Source organism: Crinia signifera, chromosome 5, assembly GCF_055691185.1.
Source record: "Crinia signifera chromosome 5, ASM5569118v1, whole genome shotgun sequence".
NCBI lineage: Eukaryota > Metazoa > Chordata > Amphibia > Anura > Myobatrachidae > Crinia > Crinia signifera.
Window position 1 is genome coordinate 122599958 of NC_139221.1, and position 27559 is coordinate 122627516.

At 43.8% G+C, this 27559-nt stretch overlaps 1 protein-coding gene across 6 annotated transcripts in view; it reads right to left on the bottom strand.

Annotated features, from left to right (window-relative positions):
- LOC146080545 (enoyl-CoA hydratase EchA19-like) overlaps nucleotides 1-27559 on the bottom strand; it is a 110532-nt gene that overhangs the window by 5505 nt on the left and 77468 nt on the right. For all 6 annotated transcript variants that reach the window (XM_083187959.1, XM_083187961.1, XM_083187960.1 and 3 more), the window contains one exon: nucleotides 21429-21578. In XM_083187959.1, coding sequence (XP_083044085.1) covers nucleotides 21429-21578 — 150 coding nt within the window. The remainder of the gene's footprint in view (nucleotides 1-21428; nucleotides 21579-27559) is intronic.

Consider the following 27559-nt stretch of genomic DNA (forward strand, 5'->3'; position numbering starts at 1 on the left):
ACTGATTTCACAGCTGCTATTAGAAATTGTCGGGCCCAGGAATTGTGGTGGATCTGTAAATACTGTTGGTGGAGCTAAAGCAGTAATGGGGCATGAATTGGTGTGTAAGCCTTATATTAAGGCTGTGTGTGTGAGTGTTATTAGAACACTAGCTGAGGCACCCGGCGTTGCTCGGGTTTGGTTGTGCAATTAGCATTACTTGAACTTGATCTTTCTCTTGTTTTAAGGTTGTCAGCTCTTGCAACAGACTAGGGATGGCCATCGTTGCCTTAGCCATTGATGGTTGCCATCGATGGCAAAAGTTCAACTGGCCATCAATAGTGTCTAAATATTCAATGGATGAACATCGATGTTTTTACATATTGATGGTCATCCATTTCCTTTGATTGATTGGTTTGTGGGCCAATCAAAATGCAGGGGGTGGGGCTTCATGGGTGCTGGGGGCGGAGCTATGCTCCGTGTCCCGGCATCTTGGGGGAAAAGGAAAAACAAAACTATTCGTTTAAGCTTGACATCGATGGTGGGAAACCATCTGGTTCTCCCCCATCGATGGCAAAACTATTCAACATCAGCCATAAACCATTGATGATTTCTAATCATCGATGGTCGATGGCCATCCCTACAACAGACCTAGTAGGTGGCTGCCATGTGTCATCTGAAGTTCTCATCTAAATCCATCCAATAGAAGGCCATGATCATGCTCCCCATGCCACCTTGCGTTGGTTTCGTTCAACTCGGTCCAACAGTGTCCGAATGCATATTGGACCCATGGCCATGGTGTGCCCGGCATACACCTCTCTGTGGTTGGTTCCTGGATCTTACCACATTTTGTTATGCGACTTTGCCATATCCTGCCTTCCTGACCCACTTTGTGTAGTGGCCAGACCTGTTTTTGGGCCCCCGGGACTCCCACGCGGTTGGGATTGGGGGTCTTAGTGGCCTTGTGTTTGTTACATTCAAATCAGTTCAACGGGGCCCAAATGCATACCGGACAAACAAACAGACAAATAACAGATGACAATTATTTAAGAGATCTATCATATAAATAGTAAGATACCCTAGCCAGGGGCATTTTAAGAGAGGAGGAAGCCATGTGTGCACTCCTCCATCAGGGCAACCTGCTCCCTGCTGGTAGCAGTACAGCGCTGTCGGCCATTTTTCCAGCCATTTCTTAAGTGCTGTTGCCATGGTTTTGGGACTGGAAGGGTAAGCAGTGAAAAATGGGTGCAACCACTTCCCCTAGCACTGCCTCTTTAAGATGTTGCAGCTGCCATCATCGCTGCGATAAGTACGCAGGTGCATACTAATCGTGGAAATGACTAAAAGTGCTCGGCTTCAACTATTAGCACCATAGAAACTCTATGGGCTATGGGTGTGCATACAGTATATGCACACAACATATACAGGCACACGCCTCACAACAAACAGATTTCTGGTGTGACTAGTCGCAGCCTAGATGATGGCTGCTACATTAGTACATAAATACTCTTATGGCATCTCCACCACACACACACACATATTGGTCTCAACGCTGAAATGAAGGGCCTGAGGCAAAGATCGCTGCACAAGGAGTGTAATTTACGATGAAAAACTTGCATGCAAAAATAGTGAGTTTATACTCATATGGAGTCAGATGTGGTTTGGGCCTAATGTAAGCACAAGCATCTGGTCTATACCAGGCACACGTCACAGACACAGGTAACAATTGAGTGGTCAGTGCTGTCAGACTGTGCATCACCGGAGGCACCACTAGCACGCACCTAGATGTCCAGGGGCGGATTGGTAACGATATCCGGCCCGGGAACAATCTTGAAGCAGCGGGGGGGGGGGGGGGGGGGGGGGGGGTGTATGGGGGTTTGGTCACTCGCGCTACTGCCCGGGGGGGGGGGGGGTTGGGGTGCTGCTTACACTCACCAATGCCGGGTCCCACCACCACACGGCCGTCCGGCAGGGTCTCCTTGTCTCAGGCAACAGCCATCACCACTGCCTTGGCGGTGGAGAGCAGGCTGGCCAGGAGGATGCACGGTCTGCGCCCCAGGACTCCGTTCAGCACCCCGCCTGCCAATGTCGCCGTTGCGGGCCACCCGCTCCAGGTCCCCGCCGGCGGCAGCGCAGGACTGGGCAGCTCCGGTTCCCTGGCTGTTGATGCTGGTGCAGGAGTAGGGTGACGTCACTCACCAGCGACTAGCAGCCACAGCATAGCCACATAGGATGAAGCCAGCACCGGCCCTGATAGCACGGTCGGCTGCCCAGCCAGGCCGTGGAGCAGCCCACCGGGAAATGGCCCGGTTTCCCGGCGGGCTAATCCACCCCAGTAGATGTTAGTGCTATGCTATGCCTGGAATCTTCTGGGAAAACCCTCACTGGCAGCGCAGCTCAGCCCAAATAATTTACAGCCATACCACCGAAGGGGTTAAGATTCACAATCTGGTGTGTATATATTGCAACACTATGGGTTTTACAGTAATATATTGGTATACAAAAAGTGCAAAGTGCTCTTGTATGGATCACTTTACCTTTCAGAGGGGTGAACTGTCCACAGCAGTACAAGGTACACCACATTTTGAAAGATTCACCTACTGTGTTAATGAGTTATATTCCTGTTATACTTCAAAGATGATGATTCACTCTGACAGTTATCCAACAGACGCTGAATAAAAATATATTTTTTTTAAAGTGTGAAAAAAAACTAGTACTAGGCAGCTACTGAACATACCTTCCTTATGAGTCATTCTAAGGACCATTACTCAATATATAATTATTATTTTTATTTATACAGCACCAACATTTCATACAGGTCTTTCCCCCACTGGACACGTAACACTATATTATTAGTAGACCCAGGCATTTTACTAGATGGCAAACTTCACATTACATATAATTTTAAATAGTAAATATAGTGCAAAATAAACGTCTGCAAAAAAAGTCTAATGGAACATTCCATGCCAAACCAACCACTTTTACACTGTTGTAAATGTACCTTAGAATGTAGATACTTTGACACTATTGTAAATGTAACTAAAGGTGCGTACACGAGCTGATTATAGTTAACAATATTCTGTTCATATCAATAAATGTATATGCGCGATATCATTAGAGATGTGCAGGTTGTAATTGATCCCCCCTGCCATCTGTACATGGCATTTTCTCATTTAGCATTGATGGGCTGAAGGTTTTTAATTCAAACATCCATTGGGCTTCTATTTGAAGTAATTTTCCTGCTCTGTCTCCCCACGGATACTCTTGGGCATATGCTCAATAATCTGGTGTCTTCAATTATTAAGAGAATGTTTGAATTAAAAACCTTCAGCCTAGCAGGGCTAAATAAGAAAATGACATGGAGTAGATTTATAAAATATTAAGGTTCTATAAGGGACGGGGGAATATAAAACACATAGGTCTTATCATTTTTTTCATGAGCACTTTATGCAGATTTTCTGTATTAGAAATGCCCATATATATCACATATTAAAGTGTGTCACTTAGTATATATGCACATGGTATTATATTTTTTACGTATTTTTCATCTTTTTTCAATATTTTGTTAGTACCTCCCTGCTGATTACCAAGTTTATTGAAGAAATGTTAATGATAGTGGTTTTGAGTAAGTTTCGGAGCTCCCATCCCTGATCTCTTGGCATAGACCTATATCTGGATAGCCATATGAATGTTAAAATATGAATTACTGTAACACTAATCAGGCATAGACAGGACATGCCAGATGATGTGATTCTTCTTTATTATTAACTTTCCTGTATCACTATTGGTGTTTTTGTTTATTATAGGGCGATGTGTCCATTCGAGCCTCCACAGCAGTGGCGTCGTGGGTGGTTATTATACATCAGATCCGGGGGAGCGCACGGGTACTGGGTAACCATGGCAACACCAGGACCGAGCGTCGGGTTCCCTGGCAACCAACACGCATCAGGAGCAGGACGCAACCGGAAGTGGCAGTCAAAACTTCCACCCTCCTCATAGCCTGGCAGCTCAAACGGAGGTGAGGGTTTCTTCTTTCTCACATTTGGGGATATAAGGTAAGCCACATGTACTTTGTTTTGTTCTCACACCTTGATAAAGGAGTATGTCTCCCCCCCCCCCCCCCCCGAAACATCGGACATCGTGGTTCTTTGAAATGCAGAAGTTTTGCATTAAACAGACTTCAAGTGCCGCTTCTTTTCATCATACTTGTCTATCCTAATTTGCTGAGGGCACTGGATCAGCTGCATACAGTCAGTAGAGTGCCAGAACGATTCTAAGTTTGTATATATATATATACATACATACATACATACATACATACACACACACAGATGGACCCTTTTTCAACTAGCCTTCTCTGGATAGCCATATGAGCCATGGCTCACCAAGGCCTATTGTTATAGCACCATTTTCATTCTTCTCAGCATCTATTTGATTTAAAGTGTGATAATGCTTCATAACTGCTGGGGACCTCCATTCCCCAGAATACCACCTTCAGATTGCATATAGAAAATATATGATGAAAACTGCCTGTGAGCAGTTGAAACAGACTCTTGGGACTCTGATGTGGTCTTTATTGTTTTTTTGTCTAATAAATTAACCTTCTTTTGCCTTGTATTGCAAGAACCACAATTATTTCTATCAAGAGAGGTGAGTGAGTTGTAAACTGATCAATGTAGGGAATGATAGATAAAACAACCAATAGCAAATAAGATCAGCATACTGTTCCAGCAGTACTCATTATTTCAATAGATAATGGATCTTATCTTGTGGCATTTAGTGACCTGCTCACCTAAGTAAATGGAGACAGCACTAAGGTGGGTATTCAATCTGTGCCGCTATTACCGCCGGCAGAAGTAGTGGCACTCGTCTATTCAATGCTGCCGTTAATGACAGCATTGAAGGCTGTCGGAGCAGACTTTTTAAAAAGTCAAATCTGTTTTGTCGGAAATGGCCGCGAATGGTCGAATTCTCAAACTTTTTAAGACAATCCGAGGCCGTTTTCACCAATCTACGGACTTTCCATTTACTGTCGGATCACATTAAAATGGCTTGAATACCCCCCTAAATGAAGAGGACAATGGAGCCATGGGAAAGCGAAATAAAGGAGGTAAAGGGCCAGATGTATCAAGCTTCAAAAAGTGATAAAGTATAGAGTGATAAACAGCCAGCCAATCAGCTCCTTATAGGCTGGGTTTGAAATATGTCAGTTAGGAGCTGATTGGCTTGTTGTTTATCACTCTCTTTATCGCTCCAGCGGCTAACACTGCACTTCTGGGATTCGCGAGTGCGTGTGCGTGCGCGTTCCACATGACGCATTTAGACTTCCGGTATCGGCAGAAGCCGGAAGTTCATTGTATTTAGATACGAGGTATTAACTCTGGTTCTAAATTTGGCATATTATTACTGCGATGAACTGTCTATAATTGTATATGTATTCAGGAAATGTTTGGAGCACTACAGATATGTTTTATATGTTTTTTAGGAGATAAATATGATTATTTAATTTTAAACCCATGACCCGGATATGATTGAGGGTGAGGGTATAAATAAAGGAAGTGACCCAGGATCCAGTATACTGCCTGAGGAAGGGACAGGAGGTCCCGATACCCGTTGCAGCAGCCTGGATTGTGTCACTTTTTGGAGGAAAACTTACCATTACTGGCGATTTGGAGTACCTGTGCCCTGGGTTTTTTCCGGAGGACCGAGGGTATTTACAGAATTGAAAGACCTATTCTACAGGCATTTTAAACCACCAGCCTCTGGTAAACCTCCATCTTAAACCTTAGCAATAACAATATTTGTGTTTATATATGTTTTATTGTGTGTGATGTACAAATAAATTTTGTTATATTTACAATATCACACTATGATGCAATTCTATCTTTCCATATGTCTTCAATATATCAATTAATGGAGAGCCTCTAGTAAGGCGAAGACATCGAGAATAAGGAGAGTAATATTTCATTTATTTATTCTTGGCGTATCTCCTGTGTCACAAATTTCATTACCTTCTCACAACTAGTGGACAGGTGTCAGTGAACAAAATCACTTATTCTTCACTTTTTCCATAAACTTTTCTGTTACTTGGGGAGTAACATATTAGTGATTAGTGCTGCAGATACTTACTTTCAGTGCACAGTGTGAAAACTCAAACTATTATCTTAAATATGAGAAGGATTTGGGGAGTAAATGTAACCAACCTTTGAGAAAGATAACATGAATAAGTTGCATAGCAGCCAATAAGCTTCTGTTATTTATCTAGCAGTTTATAAAATGACAGCTAAAAGCTGATTGGTTGCTACAGGCCACTCCTCCATGGTCTCTCTCATGAGGGTTTGACACATTTCCCCCTTGTTGTCCCAGTAGCAAAGATTAGTGTAAGATACCTGTAAAAATGAAGTGAAACATGTTGGGGTTTGAGCAGTTGTACTGAAAACATACAGTTCATTCAGTACTTCTAACTTATTGAAAATTACAATTACATATAAAATAAATGCAGAAAGTGGATTTCTAACTCATCTCAAAAATATAAAAAATATATTAACTTGAATATATTTAATTTCTGTAAAAGTCAAAGGTTCCTAATAAAGTTTTTTAATAATGAAAATTCTGAATAGGTTTGGGCAGTGATTAATTGGCAAGATACATTCCAGAGAAATCATTCCTTCCTAGCACCAGTAGCTATGAGTAATACTTGTTTCTGGGCCCCCGTGTAGACACAACAGCCATTCATGGCAGCTAACCAGAGTAGGTGCAGGGTCACATCCGATAATTCACCTTCTGACCACAAGTGTATATTGTTGTAAGGAGACAGAGTAACATATACTTTCACAAGCAGCATGGGATGTTGGGAAGTGAACATTTTTTTCCTGACGTAAGTCATAAGGCTTTTCACATGGTCCATTATTTAATATGGTAGCAAAGGTTCCAATACTAGTGGTATGCTGAAAATAAAAAATAATTTTGGAAAATATTACAGGGGTTTGTTCTGTACAAGAGGAAAAAAAATCCTCTAAAAATGAGTCTTAAAGTCTTTGAATTCTTTAGTGGCAGTGATGAGTCAGAGTACTGACCCAGCTTGGCATGGAACCCATATAACAAAATATTAATGTGAGGCTTAGCATGACTTAGACCAGCTGTTTACAGAATAGTTGCCTCTCTTATATGAACTTAGAAAACACGATCAAGAATCTCCAGAAAAATAAACTGCTATGTTCAAATAAATATTATAAGCCGTCAATTTAAAAGAAAACATTGAATAATTATTTCACAACAAAAAGCAATTCATTTCAACTCTGTACATAGAGTTGTTAGCAAAATCGGCATTCAATAATCGAAAGCAACAAGCACAAAAAACGAAATAATGTACACAAACATTAATCCAAATGTTGGACGACAGCATACTGTATGTGCTTAGATTACTGCAAGATATAATGATCACCACAAAGTACTAGAACCTTCTCTACACAAGGTGCAAAAGATACACTTCCCTGCAGGTGTATATGTGCTGGCAGCAGTGTAGTCACTAGAGGGAGTGGTCCACACCTGGATGACTCTCTTCCAGGAAGTGACACCACAATACCGGCTTGACCCCAGTGACAAGGAGACAGGTGCTGCACTGTGACATTTATGTGCAGCACCCAGCTCATGTCGCTGAGAAGGAGCTGGCATTGCAGTCAGGTTCTCAAAGGACAGCCCAGGCAGAGTCTTTGGGAATGCTGAGTGCACCACCAGTGATGTAAACAAGAGCTCCTTGCTAGGCCGTGAATCCATCCCACTAGACCACACCCCTTGAGTAATGTTAAGACTGGGTTCCGCAGAAGCAATGCTCCTTCCCTGTAACCACACCCCTTGTTCACCTTTGGCGCGCATCAAAGCCTGTCTGCTGCACTGGGTGTTGCTTACTACAGTGCCACCACTGATTGACAGTGGCAAATATATAATGGATGCATGGTGTGTGAACCCATTGCACTTACCTTGCACCCATCTGAACCAAGTTTTGGATTATTAAAATATTCAAATACAAATTGCTCGTACTGTCAATGGCATAACAGGTGTATTGTTTGAAAGTAATATTTGGAACCTCATTACTAACACTTGGGGTGACATTTAATAGGGTGCGATTTTTAGTAATGTTCCAAAATCATACTTTACCACATTTTCTGAAATCTGCAATTTTTTGGGGAAAAAATTGACAATATAATGGAATGCGAATTAGCGGCTTAAAAAAATGTGATAAGGTGCGATGTGTCGCGATTTTATGAACTGGACATTTTCAAAATTCTGACCAACCGGAATGCAATTTCTAGGAGGAGGATGTTGGTGGTCAGGATGAGGAGGAGATGGAGGGTGACACTGGCTCTACCACAGGACGCCATGTGTGCTTTTGATATGAAAAGAATTCTGCCCTTACCCGTGCCTTTGTGCCCCTTTTTAACTTCCTTCTTGGCAAAGGTAATGCATGCACTATGCTGCACAAGCCGCAAATGTGGGAGGAGATTACTGGGGCTGTAAATGCCGTAAGCGCAAACTGAAGAAGCGCTTCAACAATATCAAGCGGCTCCTCAAAATTAAAATAGCAACAGAAAAGAAGAAGCCAAGTCAAATAGGGGGCGGAACCAATGTGAAAGTTACATACACAGCCCATGAGGAGAAGTTGAATTATCTCACCAGAGGTCCTTCCTGGCCTACACATTGCCAACACAGACAGACCGGCATCACCACCACAACCTGGTAAGTGTTGTCATATTTACAATAACAAATAAGGGTACTTGTTTAGTTTCACGGCGGCAGCACAAGGACGCTGAAGCTATGAATATTGGCAGCTTTCCAAACTGCCTTAAGCTATGCTATCAGTGTAGCGCGGCAGCGCGTGCTGCTCTAGCTATGAATCTTGGCAGCTCGCCAGCTGCCTGTACGTTATCAGCGTCCTATGCTGACTCCTCCAAGGCAGCCCAGCGCTGCTACTCCTAAGCTCCTGTGAAGCCTAGTGAGCTCCTCTCACACAGCACTTGTGCAAGCATGATATCCTCTCTCCTGTGGAGAGGGGATCATGCAGGCGCCGGCGGAGAGGTGCTCCAACTTTGTGATACGTAGGAGCTTAAAAATATAAAAATAGGGGGGTATACTCGAGAATGTGTAGCTTAAAATAGAAACGGGCGCCTGGTGGGGTGCTGTGTCAAGCTGCTCCAACTTAAAGGGTGTCACCCCCTTATGGTATGTGGACAAAACAGAAAAATGATGTGGAGCGCTATGCGGATCAATTGAATATTACAATGATATTTATTAAAAAAGAATATATAAATATATATGACAATAGTAAGGTTAAATTGTAACATGTGTATCAATAAATTATATGGACAATGAAGGCTTATACTTATTTGTATCTGGAGAGCTGCTAATTTATCATACTCCCGTGGAGATGATGTGCTCCTTGATCCACTGGGTTTGTGCCACTTAGGGCCTTATTTTGGTTCACTCTTTCTGACAAAATACTTCTTAGATGGACAAAACCATGTGCACTGCAGGGGGGCAGATGTAACATGTGCAGAGAGAATTTGATTTGGGTGAGTAATTTTGTTTCTGTGCAGGGAAAATACTGGCTGCTTTATTTTTACACTTCAATATAGATCTCACTTTGAAGTAAAACCCCACCCAAATCTAACTCTCTCTGCACATTTTGCATATGCTCCCCTGCAGTGCACATGGTTTTGTCCATCTAAGAAGGATTTTGTCAGAAAGAGTGAACCAAAATAAGGCCCTTAGTGATGTGGAAAGAGTCCCGTACCGTACCGGATAAGAAATTCAAGCTGGAGGATGATCTTATTCCCAGATGTATGAAAAGTCCTCACGATTCATGCGGAATTTATCATTTGTAATCCACAGTGGGTTTGAGGCAATGTCCCGTGACGGATATGGAAACTCACGCTGGAGGATGATCTTATTCCCAGATATTTGAGAAGCCCTCACGAGAAGTGCAGAATTTATAATTTGTAATCCACAGTGGGTTTGGGTAATGTCCCATGGAATGGTGGAAAATCCGGGTGACTTGCAAATGCGTGGCCCCAGGGTGAGCAGGGAGTGGTGAGTGGCAGCGTCCAGAGATGCCTTCAGAGTCCAGATGGTTAAAAATAGCAAGTGCTGCCTATATACGTAGGAGCTTCTCAGACGCTCCAGCAATGAGACTCCTGCGCCTGAGCAGCGCGTGCCTCTCCTGTCCAAAGAGCGGGTGTGGACGCAATTGCGTATCATGCACAATGAAGGAGGCATTTGCCAGTGCTCCATGTTACATACTGGCAAATGCCTCCATTTCATACCCCCACTGTCCACGTCATCCCGAAGCGTGGCGAGCGCAGCGAGCCCAGCGATGGGACGTGTTACGCGTCCTGCCGTCCTTTTCATACCCCCACCATCCACGTCGGCGTGGGACGCAGAATACATGTGAAGTTATCTGCGTCCGCTCGCCATGCTTTGGGCTCGGTGGCTTGCCACACTATATAAAATCAACTCCACACCGACGTGGATGGTGGGGGTATGAAAAGGTCGGGAGGACGCGTAACGCGTCCGCTCGCCACGCTTCGGTATGGCGTGGATGTTTCAGGAACACATTCAAACCTGCCACATCATACAGCTGAGCAATAGCTACTCAGAGGTCAGAGGCAGGAGGGTATCATTGCATTGCTGCTGGAGCATCTGAGGCGCTACTACGCATCACACAGATAGAGCGCCTCTCCGCCGGCGCCTGCATGATCCCCTCTCCACAGGAGAGAGGATATCATGCGGGCACAAGCGCTGTGTGAGAGGCGCTCACTTCACAGGAGGTTACGAGTAGCAGCACTGGGCTGCCTTGGAGGAGTCAGCGTAGCACGCTGATAACGTACATGACAGAAGTAAGGTGGCAGCGCTGCCGCCCTGAAACTAAACAACTAAGCAGCTGGCAAGCTGCCAGAATTCAAACAGTCGCTACGCTGATAGTGTAGCTTCAGGCAGTTTGGCAAGCTGCCAATATTCATAGCTTCAGCGTCCTCGAGCTGCCGCCGTGAAACTAAACAAGTACCCAAATAAGCATTTTAATGTAAAATACATGTTATGCAGTCTTGGTATGTTTTATACAATATAGTGCTGCTGCGGCACGACAGATCCCAGCAAGGTGGCCTCATGTAAAGATAATGTTGTAAATAGAAGTTTTGTGGCCATGCTGGGTCATGTAGTTCCACAACTGCTATTATTGTAAAAAAACAAAAACATTACATACTGTTGTAAATGTCGGAATTACCATTATTTTGTAACATATTTATAACACCATCATCTAATAAGAAATTCATCACTAGGTTTTTTTAGTATAGTAATATTTTTAGTGGAAAAAAAAACAATAAAATAAATAATCGTTTCCCATGTTTTTTAGCTTCCAAAGTTTTGAGGAATAGACACAATTAATGTTCAGCCATGTAGTCAATTAGTTCAGATCAATTTACACATGTGTTGATGCATGCTGGTTCCAAATGTCCTTAATGCCAAGCATTTAAACAGTGTCCTCCAATGTGTTTACAGCACCACATCTCAGAAGGGGTCCTGCTCCACAGACTGCACAGCGTGCAAGCGTGGTTTCACAAGCTGCTGGTGAGTAATTTCTTGAAAAATGTACAAAAACACAATTATTATGTACACATGCATGCCACCTAGGCTAAACCCCAGCACAGAAAAACGCTCCCCTACATTTTTTAAATCCCAAACCAAATATTTTACAACAAATAACCCAATGCCCCATGGTAAGCCATGTTTCCTGGGTGAAACATGCACAGGACAAAGGTGGCTTTATGTGGGCCAATTACTGAGCATTATTGTGGACGATCGTGTGCAGACCACTTTTAATACCCACACCCCATTACTTAATCACAATATAATTATTTTGAATGGAACCCCATCAAAACATGTATATATCACATCATGTTAAACCATATGGTGATTTAAAAGTCTCAGTATAAAGAAGGGTTATGAATCTGCATATCCTAGCATTGCCCCAAAATGGCACACTTAACCATACTCCTCAGTTTTGCGAACACATTTACCAATGTCAACATATTCACAGGGACATCACAACAACCACTCCAGCCACAAGTACCACTACTTCTGATGGAGGAGGAACAATAAATTCTTCTGGAGACAGTAGATTATTTAGAACCTGTGGAGGAAGCAACATAGCCAGCCGTCATGCAAAGGGCAACAAGCGTCATGCCACCCCAACGTACCCCACTTACCCAACAAGCACCTACAGCTGTTAATTTGGCAAGGGCATTAGACAGCATTAAAACCAAGCAGGTGGAATTCATGGCAAACCAAACAAATCAAATGCAAAACAAGCAGGGGTACCTTAGGAATATGTGCCAGCAATTGCTTGAGGTAGCCAACACCGTCCACGTAACTGGTGGCACAAAAATATGTATGGCTGCCACTATTAATAGCTATCGGAAATCAGTCAGGCCCTAAGGGCACAAACATATTCACTTATACACTCAATAAAAAGTGTAGATGCTCAAACCTAAGCCATTATGGCACAACCACTGCTTTGGTATCACTACACACCCAACTTACAACCCAATCTGAAAATATAATTCTTCCTGCCCCTTCAACCATCAGCAGTGTCTCAAGCACACCTAACAGGGGGGCAGATGTATTACTCTGCCTATAACGTTTTGCGAATAATGAGTCCCGCTTCTTCAGCATAACGTGGAGAAGCGGGCAAATGTATTAAGCAGATAAGGAGAGCCATTATCCCCAGCGTGAACGGCTCTCCTTATCGGCTCCCTCGCCGCCCCGCACATGCGCACTCGCAGTCCCCCGACCTGGCCGGCTTTCTGGGCATGCGCGAGATCTCGCTAAACCCGCGAGATCTTCAGCGCAGCCCAAGCTAGACGCAGGGCTAGCGTTGTCCCCACAGTGGGGGATAGGACAACGCTAGCCCTGAGCTGGCGAAGCGGCCAGGGTGAATACATCGCCCGGGCCGTTAATCCCTAGGGGGATTGCAGGGGACAGCCCCGCCGAGCGTAACTCAGCAGGCTGTCACTAGCGCACGTTAGGTGCGCTAGTGATACATTAGGGAAATCGTAATCCCCCCCAGTTAACCAGCGTTAAGTGCATTTTTGCACTTAACGCTGGTTCATACATCTGCCCCAGGGTGTGGTGTTGGCAACGGTGGAAAAGGGGGGCTGTAATAGAACCCAGCCCAGAAAGCCTTAATAAGGGGGTGAGGTGTTTGTGGTTTTTTTTTGCCTTTCTCTGACATTCCTTGAATGTAATTATATTTTCTTAGGCGTACCATGTTTCTACATATGTATATGTGTACATTTTGCTGAAGAGTAAAACACGTTTGGCTACTGTAACCTGCATTTTGGTCTTTTTTTCATTGCTTAACATGATAATGATTGTTTAGAAATATGTCTGAAAAATGTTTTAATACTTTAGTTGCACTTATGTGATTCTAAATGTGTAAAAAGATAAAGTACATTGTCAATCTTACATTTGGTCACCATACTTACCAGCATGTATGCATGAGATAAACCAACAGGTATGGCAGAACTTCTTAGGTGTTGGGCCTTAATCCCCTAAACATTGGGGACATCAGTGGCGTAACTAGGTTTTGGGCGCCCCCCCCCCCGCCGTTAAGGGGAGGGCGCCCGCCCCGCCGCACCAACCCCCGCCCTGCCGCCCATGCAACCCCCCCCATCTTACCTACATTCAGTATGCGCTGGTCCCGGCTCCCTTCTTCTGCTATGAGGACCACCACAAAATGTCCACCCCCATACAGCAGACAGTTTCATAGAACTGTCTGCTAAATGGGGGCGGACATTTTGTGGTGGTCCTCATAGCAGAAGAAGGGAGCCAGGACCAGCGCGTACTGAAGACAGGTAAAGACTGCGGGGGATGGTGGCAGGGTGTAACTATAGCACTGCAGCCCCTGGTGCCCGCACATGCACAGCGCCCAGTCCCCCCTCCCCCCCCCCGTGGTCGCGGGGGCTGCGGTGCTATAGTTACGCCCCTGGGGGACATTAAAAATGTTAATGTACATGAATGGAGTTCAATTTTTTGGGGGTTAAACATTTTGATTTAGTACATTTAACACATCCGAATACCTGAGAAATTCTGCCGTATCAGCTCATTCCGAATCACATCCCCCCTCCGCGTACCCCTAACTGCCTTAGGTTGGGTAGATTCAGCTTCCTCCATGACTGCTGCAATGCCTTTATCTGCATAACCGACTTGGCCCAGGGCAATGTCATGCAGAATCATCACTACTTTGGCTATGTGGTAAAGGCATGTACCGGATGTTCTGTCCAAACACTGGAAATTACTTTTCAGCACCCCAAAGGTGCGTTCAACAACATTGCGGGTGGCAATGTGTGCATTATTGTAGCAGTGCTATGCACAGCCTTGTGGGTTATGCTGAGGCATCATGAGCCAAGGGAGACACCCATATCCTCAGTCACCTTGAAAACATAATTGTGGTGTTAGAGTGTTAGGCACCATGTGTATTGTTATGTTTGTAAGGTAACACATCACATTGTTGTTTGTAAAATTTCTGCGAATTGAAACACACTAATGTTAGTTTACATATTAACACTAACATGTTTGTAGCGCCATGAAAACTAGCTAATTTACCTACAGTTTGACATGGAATGTTGCTAGAGGCTAAGCAAGCATCATTTTTTATATCTGGTCAAATTTAATAGTTCAAAAGGTGACCATTCACATTGGTTGCCCTTAGCAACATGCCATTTGAAATATAACTGACATGTACAGGATTTAAAGCAATATTCACTACATACTGTGAGCACACCTGTGTACTGGTGTTTTCGGCAGTTTTTTCATATTAAACATTTTCTGTATACACTATAGATAGAGGCAAACACATGAATAAAATGTAAAAATGTACTTACCAAGTAGCCAGCCCTTGGGCATGGTGCACTCCAGGAAGTGGTCCAAAAGGCCAGAGTGACGCAGGATATAGGCATCATGGCAGTTCCCGGGGTAGCCTGCAACCACACTACGAATTTTCAGGTTAGCGTCACACACCACGTTGAGGGAGTGACGCCCACGTCTATTGACGAAGACGTACCCCCGCACTTGTGGTGTCAGAATCCCAATGTGGGTGTAGTCTATGGCTCCCAGCACATTAGGGAATGCTGAGAGCCAGGGGCTTAACTAGAACGTATGGGGCCCCATAGCAAAACTTGGTACTCTTTACCTAGCACGGCGCCCATCACGGGCATCGCGGCCATCGCATGCAGTAAAAAAAAACAGGTGCGACGCGATGCCCGCGATTTCCCATAGGGAACAATGTTAAAAGTGTCAATGGACGCGATTTTAGTGTTCAATGCCTCAATGCCCGCGATTTTTCCATAGGAAACAATGTTAAATGGGCCACAGAGCCCAAATAGTCCCCCTGAAGTCTGAAATGGCCCCCACAATTGTTAACGCCACCCCACGATCAACGTGAACCCGAAGCGTGGCGAGCGCAGCGAGCCCGCGAGGGGCGGCGGTACGCGTCTTCCGACCTTTTCATACCCCCACTATCCACGTCGGCGTGGAGTTGAGAATAGAATAGTGTGGCGAGCGCAGCGAGCCACCGAGCCCGAAGCGTGGCGAGCGCAGCGAGCCCCGCGAGGGGACGCGGATACCTGTGAAGCCCGCGAAGGGACGCGTTTACCTGTGAAGGTATCCGCGTCCCCTCGCGGGGCGCGCTGCGCTCGCCACGCTTCGGGCTCGGTGGCTCGCTGCGCTCGCCACACTATTCTATTCTCAACTCCACGCCGACGTGGATAGTGGGGGTATGAAAAGGTCGGAGGACGCGTACCGCTGCGCTCGCCACGCTTCGGGTTCACGTCGATCGTGGGGTGGCGTTAACAATTGTGGGGGCCATTTCTGGCTTCAGGGGGACTATTAGGGCTCTGTGGCCCATTTAACATTGTTTCCTATGGAAAAATCGCGGGCATTGAACACAAAAATCTCGTCCATTGACACTTTTAACATTGATCCCTATGGGAAATCGCGGGCATCGCGTCGCACCCGTTTTTTTAGTGCATGCGATTTTTTACCCCCCGATGACCGCGATGGACATCGTGGGCGCCGTTCTAGGTAAAGAGTACCCAAAACTTTTACAAGGGCTCTTCTTTCAGTTGTTGCTACAATGCCCCTTAAGGGAGAGGGAGCAGAAGAAAGAGTAAGGGGGGTGAGAGACAAAGATTTCTATGCCAGTGGATATGTATACTTACACATCCACATGCATGTGGCCGCACAAAGAAAAAATCATTCGATGGTCACTCATCATGGAATGATTTTTCCTCCATTCGTAATGAAAAGTCAGGACTTACTTTTCATTTGAACGCTGTCCTCTGAATTCGAGGTGGGCACTGATATCATGTGACGTCAGCTGCCCGCCAGAAGCAGACATTGATATGCCTGCATCTGCAGAGGTACACCCAGCATTTTTGTGGGCATCTTCCTGCTTCTGCCCCCTGCACGCCCCTATTCCAGCCACTTAGAAGCGAACTGCCTGGCGAGTGTGAAACTTGCTGAAGTTTTAAGGAGAGAAGGGGAGATTGAAAAATAGGAGAGAGGGGGTGAGACATACAGGAAAGAGAGGGGGACTGGGAGAAATCACCCCATTCCCCAAGTACAGGTTGTGCCTTCCCCTCCTTCAGTATTATGTGCACTGTGTACCTCCGTTCTCCAACAGTTGCGCTGGGTCTCCACAGCAGCCCCAGAACAGAATGCCTCTTCAGTGCCGCCGCCAGGATTCCTCTTCAGCACCGCCGCCAGGGACTCCTCTTCAGCGCTGCCAGCCACCAGTCTTCCTGTCACTAGGCCTAGGTCTCCCGCACACCACAGCGCTGGCGACAATACACTACATCGCCACAGTCCACGCTCTCATTTTCGCGCTGGGGCCGGCAGTGGTCACCAGATGGCAGCGTCATAGAGGTAGGACAGGGAGACAAGAGCAGAGGTTGATTTAGCCAGACTGGCTTCTCCCCATTCAGCCACTGGTGGGGAGACAGGGGAATGGGTAAGGAGGAACGGTACGGCGCCGCTACCGAGCTACTAAAAATAGAAAAATCTCATGGGTGCAGGGGAGTGTCTGCTGAGCCCTTGGGCCCCCCCCCAAAGGCTCGGGCCCCATAGCAGTTGCATCCCCTGCACCCTCCATAGTTACGCCACTGCTGAGAGCCGATAGAATGCCACCTTCAGGCCCTCACACTCGGACTCACAACATGGGAATGTGGTATATGTGCGCCACAGCTTCTTCAAGGCATATAACACCTGAGTAAAATGCTTTGAGAAAGTGGCTTGTGAAACCCCCAAGGACCATGAGTGGAGAAGTGGAGTGCACACATTAATTTGGGCAGTCCAGACACCGCATAGTTGCAGCACCAAATCATTTCTCACCTGTTCATATAAATTCAAGAGATTAGTACAGGTCAACAGAAACATCCCCACCACCTCTTGATCTGAGTGGAAGTCCTGGTACACCCTAGCACAGTACAGTACCTATGCAAATCACAAAGTGCTCAGGGGACCTGAATTGATTGCACAGCTTGCTCCCTCCCCCCCTGTGCAGCTCCTCCAAATGGGCAAGATCACAAACAACCAGCTCAATTCCAGAGTGCAAAAACTCCATCTATCAAACTCTCACAGGTGCCCTTAATGAGGTTGGGGTATATGTAGGGGTGTTTCTTATAATAGCAGGGGACACCTGTGTAAAATTAACCATTTGCATTTTTTTTTTCAAGTTGGTCTGTTTCAAAACCGCCCATCACAACCTGGTCTGTTCATGTGGTGATTTTTAGTAAAGAAAAATCAGAGGCGAATTCCAAGTTCGCATCCTATGAAATCGGCGATTTGTATACTTTTGAATGGGAAAACAGCTGGATGCGACAAGAAGTGCTAATTAAAACCGACAGGTAAACATGTGTGAATTGACTGGGGAAAAATGCAATATTAAGCGCGATTCGTATCCTATTAAGTTGGCGATTTCGGAAAAACGTGCGATTTCGGATCAGTCGAGATACCTCATCCTATTGAATGTCACCCTTGATGTGTCATCACAATGACACTCATATATAATTAATAAGGCTCTACATATACCTGTACATGACAAAAAAAGGCTCTACAGATGCTTATTAAACAAGAATGCCTCATAAAGGCCAATATTCAATTAGGCACAAAAACAGACATAATTTTTCTTGATGTTTCACTGATTTTATTTTCCTACTTTGAGCTATCCAATTTGGACACCCTGGGGAAAAAAACTTAAAAAAGCCAAATTTTCGCCCAAAAAACTGTGCTGTTTTTCAGGGATTTTGCTTCGCCATCTGGAGACAGGTGAAACAAAATCACAGAAAAGCCGTAGCATGTACCAGATATTCACATATGCAGGACTACTGTGTGTGCGTCTTCACCGAGGCGTTCACACTGGGGGGGGGGGGGGGGGGGGGAGCGGTTTGAGGCGGGCAGAGGGTGTTCGCATGGGGATGCCCAGCATTTTCTGGGTGTTCCCACGAAAATGCTGGGTGAGCACTAAACGTCCCCATGCAGACCGCAAGTCTAGGTCAGCCCAAACTAGTCGGCGTTAAGTCACTAAGCAGCGAAGTTATGCTGCTTAGCGAGTCATCCAGAATCACCCCTAAGTAATGTAAGGGATACGGTATGTCATTACGGAACAGCATATAGGCCTGCCATTACTCTAGCGCAGTGGTAGCCAACCCTAGCCCTCGAGAGCTACCAACAGTTCACATTTTCCAGACAACCTAGCTGCTGCACAGCTGCACTCATTAATCACTGACACATTTTAAAAGATCCACAGATGGAGCTAATTAGCTCACTTGTGATTCTGTGAGGAGACCTGCAAAACATGCACTGTTGGTAGCTCTCGAGGGTTGGCTACCCCAGCTCTAGCGTGTGCCCGGCTGTTTTTAAATTAAATATATAAAACCGTATACTATAGATTTTATATGCTAGATGTACTGTATGGTAGTCAATACAATAGATAGTTCGACGTGCATATATCCACAGGTACAAAAGAGGTCAAGACGCATATGCTCTAAGGCACAGGTTCTCAAAAGTCGGTCCACAGGCCCTACACAGTGCATGTTCTGCAGGTCTCCTCAAATAATCAAGTGAAACAATTAGATCCACCTGTGGATCTTTTATTTATTTATTTATTAACAGGGTACTTGTTTCCTAGCACGGCGCCCACAATACTCAGTCGTATGGCATCAAATGCATTATAGGGCATCCCATTCCATATGCCCGCATGCGATGCGATTTTAAATTGTATAAGCACCCTAATGGGTTTTTTCAATGGTAAATGGCCCCCCTATACAATTTTTAATTGTATAAGCACCCTAATGGGCGTTTACAATGTTAAATGCACCCCCGCACAACCCCCACTTTCAACGCAAACCCGAAGCGTGGCGAGCGCAGCGAGCCTGCGTGGGGCGGCGGTACGTGTCCTCCGACCTTTTCATACCCGCACTATCCACGTCGGCGTGGAGTTGATTTTAGATAGTGTGGCGAGCGCAGCGAGCCTGAAGCATGGCGAGCCCCTCGAGGGGACGCATATTACTTTACATGTATTCCGCGTACGCTCGCTGCGCTCGCCACACTATCTAAAATCAACTCCACGTCGATGTTGATAGTGGGGTATGAAAAAGTCGGAGGACGCATCCCGCCGCCGCTCGCCACGCTTCGGGTTGGCGTTCATAGTGGGGTTGGCGTGGGGGTGCTTTTAACATTGTAAGCACCCATTACGGTGCTTATACAATTAATAATCTTATAGGGGGCACATTTAACATTGAAAACAATGTTTTTAAATTGTATACCATTGTATATGGCATACAATGGCATACAATGTGATGGTATACGATTTAAAATTGTATAACATCGGCTGCCATCGCTCAACATCGCATTGCATCGCATACCATCGTATGCCTTATGGTATGCGATGCGCTGTGCTAGGAAACAAGTACCATTAACAGTTTCTTATATAGCGCACACACATTCTGCAGCACTTTACAAAGAATATTTGAACATTCACATCAGTCCCTGCCCCAGTGGAGCTTAAAATCTATAATCCCTACCACATGTACATGTACACACAGACATTCTATGGTTAATTTGTTGGGAGCCAATTAAACATACCAGTATATTTTGGGGGGATTGTGGGAGGAAATCAGAGTACCAGGAGGAAACCCACGCAAGTATGGGGAGAATATAAACACTCTGCACAGTTATGCTGGGTACACACCAGGACGACTAGGGCCCGATCAGCACAATCTAGATCCGATTCCGATCAATTGGATGCAGATTGTGTGCTGATTGGGCCCTTTTCTGAGCTGGTGTGGAGCGATTCCGATCCGATGCGCGGTCCCGCGGGTCGGTCGGTCGTTATTGAGATCCTACCTGCTGCAGGTAGGATCTCAATGACGACCATACAACCGGGTGCGGGTCGCCATCGGATCGGACCCGCTCACGGTGCACATCGTGAGCGGGTCGTGCCCTCCCGCGTCATCGTGAGCGGGTCGGACGAGACACTGACGACCCGCTCACGATGTGCATCGTGAGCAGGTCGTCCTGGTGTGTACCCTACATTAGAGCCATGGTGGGAATCATACACATGACCTCAGTGCTGTGAGGCAGTAATGCTAACCATTACACCATCCGCACTTTTAAAATGTGTCAGTCAGTAATGAGTGCACCTGTCAGTAATGAGTGCACTGTGTCAGTCAGTAATGAGTGCACCTGGAAAATGTGAACGGTGTGGGGTCCCAAATCTGAGAACCCCTGGTCTAGGGAGCTGTTTTTGTTTGTTTTCATTTTATTTCAACATATCCTCATTTTCCATACAAGTGGACTATGGCTGGGTATAGTAATCAGTGCTGAGCGCAGTGCGGCACCTTCACCTAAGCATCATGAGTGAAACGGGCCTGCAAAGTTACACATTTCAAGGTAATTTAGCTTACATATGGTTACACAAAAAATGACACAAAAAAACCCAGTGTAAACCATTTTTTTGTGTCAACCTTTAGTACAACCATATGGTGTCACCCTTTTTACTGTAGACTTATTTATTGTCTATCTGGTAATCCACATACAACCCAATTATACATGTACAATATAAAATAATATGCTAATATAGGAATTTTTACAATAGCATACCCTCCAACATGACCCATTCCATTAGGTACAAAATGCTCTGTTCCAGGACTTCCCTCTTACTAATATGATTGCTAGCACGTGTGTTGACACACCTTTCTTATAAATGAACTAGTTCAATACAGGTGACGGCAATCCTAAATTAAGAGGGAAATCCAAGAACATTAGTATTTTGTACCTAATGGAATGGGTCATGTTGGAAGGTATGAAATAGTACTGCAATTAACTTAAAAACTAACCTTGTCCATCAGGGACCACCCGATTGGCAAGACCAAACGCATATGCTTCTTGGGCACAAACTGGCCTCCCTGTAAGGATGAGATCCAGTGCTCTGGAAAGCCCAATTAACTGTGGCAATCTCACTGTCCCTCCATCAATCAGCGGAACACCTGTAAAAGCAAACCAGGATTTCCATTATTATATTTGAAGAGTGTAAAAAAATAAAAATTGATGTAAAGAAGGAGCATGACAAAAATAACACACCCAGCTAATATTTACTAAAAGCCTAACAACCACAGTAAAAAATGAAATCAAATCATGACCTTATAAATAAAGATGTCGCAATGGTACCACAGTCCTTTCTTTTTGAAAGCTCTGAAATATACAGTAGGATATGGACGGACAACATCGTCATTAAAAATTTGGAAAGGTAATGTCATATTAAGACATACAGTTGGAAACGAGGTATTCTCAGAGCTCAGGTTATTGAAAGCCGTGAAATCTTAATGCAATACTAATTTGAAACAGCAAGGTGACCTACAAGATGTCGGTTATTGCTTGGTAGTGTTAGTAACGTATTCTGTGACACAGTGTACCATAAATGAATAAATAAATAAGAAACAGGGTATGCAATTAGCCACAAAAAAACATTGGGGGGAAAAAAGGATGTTTTCCGCTATTTGTCATAATTTTTCTCCGATGTTTGTTTTCAGGCAAACCAATGAGACAACACCCCCCCCCCCCCCTCCCCACCACCACCACCACCACAAAAAATTGCTCTTAGTGAGGGGTTTATCCGGAAAAGGCGCCCTCTGAAATCTTCAGGTTAGCCATGCTGCATCATCAGTCAGAATATACTGTTAATGAGGCCATGCTGCTGAATGCAATATGGCATGTTGCATTGTCCTGTCGTACCAGCCGTGTGTTTGCCTGGCAGTATATGTTGGCCGGCATATCGGCTAGGTAACCAGTATTACACTGCAAAAGTCCTTTAATGTAGTAATTCTCTTTCAGACTTCAAGGATAACAAATTAATTAATTATCAAGTATATACCTTCTAAGAGGTTAATCCAGTTAGGTACATGCTGCAGTGTATCACACCCTCACAGCCTGATTTCTGCCCTGCCAGGCTGCTGTAAGCTGTAAGGAACTTGAACCAAATATGACTGATCCCTAAGATGAAACGCATCTGGACCAGATTTACCTTATCTGCCATTAAATTGTATCTTATTTGTGTAATTCTCTCAATATATTGCACTACATAATATATTGTAAACAAAGGAAAACACATTATTCCCGATAAATACAGTAAGTAGTTGTTCACATTACACAACAGCCCCTAATACATTGTAATCATTTAAGCGCATTGGGGGAGATGAACTTAGCCTTGGAGTGCGATAAAGTGGATAAACCACCAACCAATCAGCTCATAACTGTCATTTTTCAAACACAGCCTGTAACATGGCAGTTGGGAGCTGATTATACAATACCAGTTTATTTACTCTCCCTTTTTAGGTATGCCAGATAGACTTCAAACAATCTACATGACCACACTAACAGAAACGATAGTAAATATATCTTTTTAGATAACAGATAACATACAGATAATCCATAACATTAAAATCATTTGTCTAATATTGTGTTTGTCCCCTCTGATGATAAACGTCCAGCCAATCAGCTTCTAACTGTCATTATTTAAACACAGTCTATAACCGCATAAGGGCGAGAAGTACTTAGCCTTGAAAAATTATAAAATGGAGAGTGATAAACCACCAATCAGCTCATAACTGTCATTTTTCACACAGTCTGTGACAGGACAGTTGGGAGCTGATTAGCATTTTTCAAGCTTAGTACATCTGGCCCATTGTGTCCAATTGGATAAAAGCGCTAAATAATTATAATTATAAACACACCATTATAATGTATAAACATTAAGCTACAAGATGCACACTTTTTAACTGAAATAAGCAGTTATTCCAGACTAGTCACCAGTCCGTCAAAATGAGAGAACATCCTAACAGTAATGTCAGAGCTGGCGGCTGTGCGCACCCGAAGGATCAACACTTGTGAGTGAGGAGCAGCATTAACCTCTCATTATATAGGATTTTTTTAAAAGGGAAAATAGCTTTATCTCTGCAAATTACCCATTCACAGATACTATGAATTTAGGCTAAATACATATTATTCATGCACATATGAAAGGGCTTTAGTTAAAGCACATGATGTTCATCTAATAAAAAGGGAGCCAAATAAGTACAGTTGGAACAAAAATATAAATACATTATTAAACATGAGTTTGATTTATAGAACTTCTTCAAGTAAGCACATTGTTTTCATTAATATTCTAATTGTATAATGCAAGACTTAAGCTGAGATTTAAAAAAAGGCAAAAGGAATGTTTGGGTAATGCAAAGCAGCGATGTTGCATCAAGAGATGGGGCATTTGTTTAATATGGTTATTGGGTGTATCCAGAGATAAATAAGACACATATAAGGAGATTCCAAGAAGTGCAAAGCAATTCCAAGTTACAACTTAATCTCCTTGTTCCAACAGCTGAATGAAGTACACAGAATTACACATAAAAAGGCTCACTATGTAACATGTCACAAACAACAAAAAAGTAATGTAGCTGAAATGACGGCGTATAAGCATGGGCGTGGCTATAGCTAGTTTCACACCTATTTCCCCAGACAGTCGTACCTACTAAATCAATGGATTCTGACCCATTGCCCAGTCCAAGTGGGGTGACATTGCATTGTCAGTGAGAGTGGTGTTGCATGGTAAGGGGACACTGCAATGTGGTATAATCCGAACTGAGCACTGTAATTCGACGTAATCTCAGCTGGAGGACACTGTAAATGTGGCATCATATTTCTTACTCATTGCAATGTTGTATAATATGAACTTGAGGACAAAAATATTTCATAGTAAGAACTGGGGCACTGTAATGTGTCACCTACATTTTCTACTCTGCTGAAACAAATAGTTCAGGACAGCTAGGATTCTCTTTTTAGTACCAAATTAATCATTTTTTACATGTAACACAAAGTAGTCATTATGTTAGTGCAATAACAATGGACACTGCCACCAGCAGAACATGAAACAATAAGGGTGATATTTAAATATATACAATAACAATATTTCCAGCAGATAATAAAGACAATAACAATACCATATTTAAATAAAACGGAATCCTTGCAGGAGAAATGAAGTGACAATGATAAAAACAACTGCCGGTGGAGGAAAATAATGAGTATGAACATATAAAAGAAAAACAGTTCCCCCTCTCGAACCTTGGGAAACCCACTCCCATGCTGGCAGAAATAGTCTCACCTGTACCCTAAAATAGAATGGGGGGGGGGGGCTTTTGTCAGCAGCACCTCTCGAGTAAGATACCAGGTCGTACAGCATAAGCTTCTATAAATTTGACCTTTGCCTTCCTGAGATAGGGAGTCTATAAAGCTTTCCAACATATCAAAAAAACTTTTCTGTTTTAGATTCCTTCTGCAGAACCATCTCAACCCGGTGCATTCTATATAGATACAAATTAGTTTTAAAAAAAAAAATGCAAATTTCTCAGGTTTTTTTTTTTTAGGGCAATTGGGGATTCACCCTTTTCAAATTGAGGGCAGATTTGCAAATTAGCTGCCGATCCAGGTAATTTCGCCACTTTCCAGGCAAAATTGCATCCGCTTTCACTGCTGTTGCATTTTTTTGCAGTAACCTTTGCATCAACACTAAAAAAAGTGAAACGGTATTGGTGAAAAAATGCCTTCAATAGAGGCAAAAATGCCCACAACTGAGTAGTCGGGAGTCAGATTAGTTTCATTTTTTCGCTTATGAAAAAAAATGTCTCTAATTGAATACCACCATATTTCTTAACCTGTAGCAAAAATCTCCTAATCAAGGAGCATTGCCAAAGAAAATGGTATACTGTAAGTCTGCCACTGGGTCTGCACATCAATAATAGTTTTGCATAGAGGGCTGACCAATGACAAAGTCCCTATGAGGTGACAAGTAAGTCCTGTATTAAGTATTTTAAACATTTCAGTATACATTGTAGAAGTTAATACCTTGCAAGTACAGGTATGGGCTTTAAGCAAATCTCCAGAGATAAATATAGAAAATTAATAAGCCAACTTGTTATCTTGAGTAATCCAATTTATCTCGAAGACTGCTATAAAATATATATAGAGAGTGCTTTCAAGGTCAAAGGTGGGCACCTCACCCACATACCCATAAGATTCTGCCAGTCTGCTTCCAAGAAAGCTCTAACCGTGGAACTGATATAATGTTAAGCTTGTAGGTATGCCATGGGATAGGCCTCAAACACTCTACTTAACTACACTTCCAGAAACAAGAGCAAATATATCTTTTTAGATGATGAATAATATACAGATCATCCATAACATTAAAATCATCTGCCTAATATTGTGTATGTCCCCTCTTGTGCCACCAACCAATCAGCTCCTACTTTCAAACACAACCTGTGACATGGCAGTTACAAGCTTATTGGCTGGTGGTTTATCACTCTCCATTTTATCACTTTTCAAGCTTAGTACATCTGGCCCTATGACAGTTAAGGCTTAATACATCTGCACCTCAGCCTGTAAAAAAGATTAGCTAGGTTAGCATCCACATAAATGTCAGGACCCAAGATTTCCCAGATAAACATTGCCCAGACCATTACGCCACACACACACACACACACACACACACACACACACCCATCCATATGATGTAAGAGAAAACGTGATTCACCAGACCAGACCATTGTTCATTGGTCCTATTTTCTTTTACATGATGTGGATGGCTAAATGGGCATACACACGGGGTGACTCAGCTTTTTGTGCTGAGCGATGTGCAGCAGCAGGACCGCTCAGCACACAGCGGGACACCCGCTCAGCACACTGCGATGCTGAGTGTTCGTGCTGAGGGGGCTTTGCCTATTTTTTTTTTTAATAATGGCTTACCCAGCCGGCGCTTCCTACGTGCGGGACTGCGCATCGCTGCAGGACATACACGGAGCATTTCGTGCTCCTTTTCTAAGCGATCTAATCAGATCGTTTAGAAAAGGGTCTGAAATTGCTCCATGTGTATGCACCATAACAATGCTACGATGGAGATGGAACATGTTCACAGGCAGGGGACAAGGGACAAAACTGCAGACCAAGGACTGTGCGGAGTTGACCCGGCATATGCCAGATCCTAATTACTACTATATACTGTATACACTGCAATATCCAATCTTCATATTTGATTAGTATCTTTTGTTTGCATATAATCTGTAAGTGATCTACAAGCTGTAGAAGAGAGGTTTGGTTGTGCTCTATTACCCACATGCTTCTCCCTAAGAGGAAGAAGGGAGACAGATTGTGTCATTGAATGTGGAAAATTTGAAGACAGATGTGACCACCACAGTTGTCAAAATAGGCAGTACATCAAATAATATGGCATTTTGCTTGTGTGGCTTGAAAACAGACCGCATGATTGTAAACATACAGCAATAGGACTCATGAAAGTAGTTCTCTCTGTTTGCATGTGGTACTGCACACTCTAATTTTAACCCCGTGAAGCTGTCAACAAATAGTCACTGCCATGCAATGAATGTTCTAATGACCATTTATGCCTTGTGTGTTCTACGTGACATATTTGATGAATTATCCTGTCTTCATTAGCACATTACAGTCACCATAACCTCAGTTTGTTTTGGGTTTATTGCATTTAGACAGGTTATTTAATGTGAAAATATGTTTATTTGCATTATGTCTAGCCAATAATCTTTGTGCAAGTCTTTGTTACCATACTATGGTAACAGACACATTTCTCTTTTCATCTTCGTAATGTCCTTTTCACACCGTGCATACAATGCAAACTAGGGGCTCATTTCTCAATGCGTTTTATCATACAAAAGGAGTTCTATTGCTTGCTACGTATGCTACTTGTGCTCCAGCCAACCAGGGACTCTTGTGTCTGAATAATACTAACCCAGGAACAAGTTCCCTTGTTGGTGCCCCTGTTATTGACCAGGGTTTTTCCAGGAACTTTCAACCCAGTACATAACCCAGTTTACATGTGAATGGTGAAGTGTAATAGGCAGTTCGAGTTTAACCTCCCCAAAGTCCAAGGCAAGTCAACTAGCAACTGCAA